Raw genomic sequence first — 3,895 nt, forward strand, 5'->3', positions numbered from 1 at the left:
CCCCCCCCCCTCCCCTCCCCTGTCTTCTATTTTAATTAAAAACTGAGTTTGCCTGGCACAACTTGTGCATGAAATGCCAGCAAAGGCTTTCTCCTACCTTGACAGTTGGATCACTGTCATTATTGTATTGGTAATATCATACTAATATTGTTACTTTACTGTGTAACAAATGCATTCCCTTTTTCCCTGTAAGGACTGGTATGGTTTGACCCACTCTGTTTAAGGAAGAAATTGTATTGTCATTTTTTTATTTCCAGGTTTGTTGGGGACCAAGAAGCGTGGCATGAATTGTCAGAGCTCTACATCAACGAACACGAGTAAGTACATTATGATAATTGAAGTGACACTATGATTTTAGTATTTGCTCATTTTTAATGCCCCGTAACATATTTTAAAATCAGTAAGGCTGAGCCCCAAGGATGATTTACCTTGCACTTTCCAATGGCATATGACACAACAGTGACAATTTTAAATTTAGCACTAAAAGTTATTTATCACCATAAACCAAAAATTGTGAGTGTGATTTTCAATGTTGCATTAAAATGTTGTTCATCTTAAAAAGGTGCATTGTCAAAATGGTTGAGCCACCTTTTTGTATCAGTGCGTCCATTCAAGAGTACGGATAGACAGACAGGCGGGTCAAATTTCCTCCATTATGTGCTCTTCTGCTTATCAATATGCAGCTTTGAACCAATAGCTCACATTCTTTGTGGTTATCCCGTGGCCCACCTTTTCAATTACAGCCAATTTAAGTCAATAGACATTTCAAGCAAGACATTTATTCCAGGTGTGGTGGGTAAACTTAAGCTTGATTTTACACCGTTCATATAAGTATTCTGGAGCATTGATTTCAAAACAGCAAAGCAGCTTTAATGAGAAACCGCCGTGGAGAATGGTAGATATCTCAATGGGGTGAAAGCACCAGAACAGGTGATGCCAAACAGGAAATGAGCAATATATTCAGCCAGTTGTCTGCAAATGATCTGTTCAAACTCAGACACTTGACCTGAGAAATACTATGTTTATAACCCCCCCAAAAATGAACCCAAAAAAACAAACATAAGTGTGTTTCCTTATATCAGGTAAAAGGAGTTGGCATGGCATCACCATGTTGGATTTGACCAAAACAACAGATACAAAGTTGAATTTGTTCATCATAGTGGCAAAACAATAAGAAACGTGGATAGGTCCAAACATCCTTCATAGCAAAATGTACACATTCTGAAGAGACTGTTTGAATTGTATCTGCTGTGTTAAGATGTTATTTTAATGGGAACTCTTCCTTTAATGAGAGATGTTTATCATATAAAAGTAAGGCAGTCATATGTTTGAGACCTAACCGTCAGTTTAACAGGGCTTCACATCAGACTGATGGCTTGATTGCCAGAGGGCCGTTGGATTGCCACAATGGAAGGCGGTGAGATGCCTAACTCAGCCAGGGGTCTGAATGGAGCCCTGTCCATGTTTGTCACATAAGAGTAGTTTAATAGGATTTCAGTCTTAAGCCTCCTCTCCTACATATGAGAGCAGAAAGACTCCCTGGCCTCCCGCTGATATCTCAGTTGCCAAGGAGAATTGCCAGACAGACAAGAGCATTGTAAGAAACAAAAAAAAAAAAGATTTTGTTTGTGTCACCTTTTATCCCTCCTTAATTGTCTGGGGCTCAGAAGTTAGTGAAGCAGTGTCTGTCTGTCTGTCTGTCTGTCTGTCTGTCTGTCTGTCGGTCGTCTGTCGTTGTCTGTGTGTGGTGTGTGGTGGGTGTGTGGTGTGTGGGTGGTGGTGTGTGTGTGTGTGTGTGTGTGTGTGTGTGTGTGTGTGTGTGTGTGTGTGTGCGTGTGCGTGTTGCGTTATGGCTGCTTGGTTGCTCTGGTACGAGGGCAGTGGCAGCAGGAATGTTTAGCGCAGTGAGAAGGCTACTTATTGGATATTTCATGCTTTTGTCTGGGAGGCTTTATTTCTGTAGTAGCCAGAGGAAATCCAGGGGTGAGCGGATTATCTCGCAGCTTATCCCAACACTTCTAATATCACACCATTCACTCCCACAGACCCTTATCTACAGGCGTGTCAATTTCTTTTCTTTGTTTTCTTTTTTTTGGGTTACATACTCCCTGTTTCCCCTCCTCCTCCTCTTCCGGACAGTCCGGCATTATCGCCACTCTTTTCCAGAGGGATAGAGCAGGGGGCAGAGAGAGAGAGAGTGAGCGAGAGAGCGAGAGCACTTGTTTTTCCCAGGAGAAGGTTGTGCCCCCCCCCCCCCCCCCCCCCCCCCCAGGGAAAACAGAGAGTGATGGAGAAGCGAGAAAGAGAAATAAACTCTTCTCCCCTCACTGCGCAACACCCTGGGAGCTAAAAATAAACAAAGCCGTGTGTCTCTGCATTGCGATCGTTAGGGTTGCAGCAGGCACCAGTGTTAACGCATTGAAAACGTAATTAATAGCCGCTGAGTTGACACTGTTAAAACAATCCTTATGCCAGCGATGTTTAGACAGGAGATTATTATGTTGATTTAATTTGAGTATTGCACATAACCACTGTCGAAATATGCTGCTGGTTCTCATTCTGACCCAGCCTGTGAGACTTGACAAAATTGGACTGGTCATCCAGAATTACAGGAAACATAGTAATACATTTTTCAAACATACTTTGCACAGTCTGGATCCATTTTTGTCTCATATGCAGTCAGAATGTGGTATTGAAATGGGAGAAGGCCACTGCTGATGGTATTACTACCCTCCAACAGAAACGTATACGATTCTTACAGTCTCGCACATGATGGTGGCTACAACCTTACTCAAACACTGGTAAAGAGTGAGCTTAGGAACTGCCGTAGAGAGTAGCTCGGTGATGGTGGGGTTAGATGGCTTAGAAGAAGAGTAGAAGAGGTAAGGGTCTGGCTGTGCTTCAAGTTTCTGGTTGATGGCTGATGGAGCGGGCTCTGTTGCAGGCCACGGCCACTGCATGAGCACATCTGAAAGTCTTTATGGAGAGGAAGTGGTAATTGTAAACAGCCCCCCAACCTTCCAAGCCCTGTGATCTCCCCTCCGCTAAACCCCTTCCCCCTGTTTATTTCTTTCTTTCTCTGTCCCCACCTTCCTTACCCTCCTATGCTGTTAATCTTTCAGCTAGTTACCATGGCGGACTTTAAATAGACTGATAGGTTATTCATGTTGTGGCAGGCAACATTTGGACCACAAAAAAACTCAGCATCTGCCCGTTTCTCACAAGCAGTTCCTCCCCATTCATCCCAGTGTAGAAGTGCAAGAACAGATGCAAGCAGTGATATTTTGGCGTTTCTGCTAACTAATAAGGGTTGTTTAAGAACAACTTAAATCTTACAAAGCAACAGCAAGACGAGACGGCACCAATGTCCAAAAAAGCTGACTAAGACTAAATTAACATGCATTATTGTTGACAAATAATGACAAGACTAGAATGTTTTGCACAGAATAAAAAATCTCTTAATTTGTGCTACAATTGGCTCTACTTTTTCATCATGAGATAAAACTAGTGCAGTGCCACGGCTCGGCTGCGGCTCATCTAGAGATTCGGCGTGTCCCCTTTTTTTCGTCTAGCCGTCACACATCCAGGTAGCGATGTGGCCCGGACGGGGAGGGAGGAAACCCGGTTTAGCCTGCTGCTGAAGCCGTTACAGCGCGTAGCGATGCGCCCCGGGCAAGGAAAGGAGTGCTGGCGAAACTGCTATTAAACAGCTGGCAGAGCGGCTGGAGAAATGTATGCAACTGCTGGCAACGAAACAACGTGCTGTAGATTGTATTTGCATGAAGGAAGAGGCTCGATATAAAACCAGACTCGTTGGACAAACTTGCATTCAACAAAAATCGGTCAACAAGTACATTTTGTCGGGTAATTATGACATTTAACCAATATTTGAGAT

General features: G+C 43.5%; 1 protein-coding gene across 1 annotated transcript in view; it reads left to right on the forward strand.

Moving 5' to 3' along the window:
* emc2 (ER membrane protein complex subunit 2) overlaps positions 1-3,895 on the forward strand; it is a 27,776-nt gene that overhangs the window by 13,790 nt on the left and 10,091 nt on the right. The window contains exon 7 of the mRNA XM_032518889.1: positions 258-317. Coding sequence (XP_032374780.1) covers positions 258-317 — 60 coding nt within the window. The remainder of the gene's footprint in view (positions 1-257; positions 318-3,895) is intronic.

The sequence above is a fragment of the Etheostoma spectabile genome, chromosome 6 (genome assembly GCF_008692095.1).
Source record: "Etheostoma spectabile isolate EspeVRDwgs_2016 chromosome 6, UIUC_Espe_1.0, whole genome shotgun sequence".
Lineage (NCBI taxonomy): Eukaryota > Metazoa > Chordata > Actinopteri > Perciformes > Percidae > Etheostoma > Etheostoma spectabile.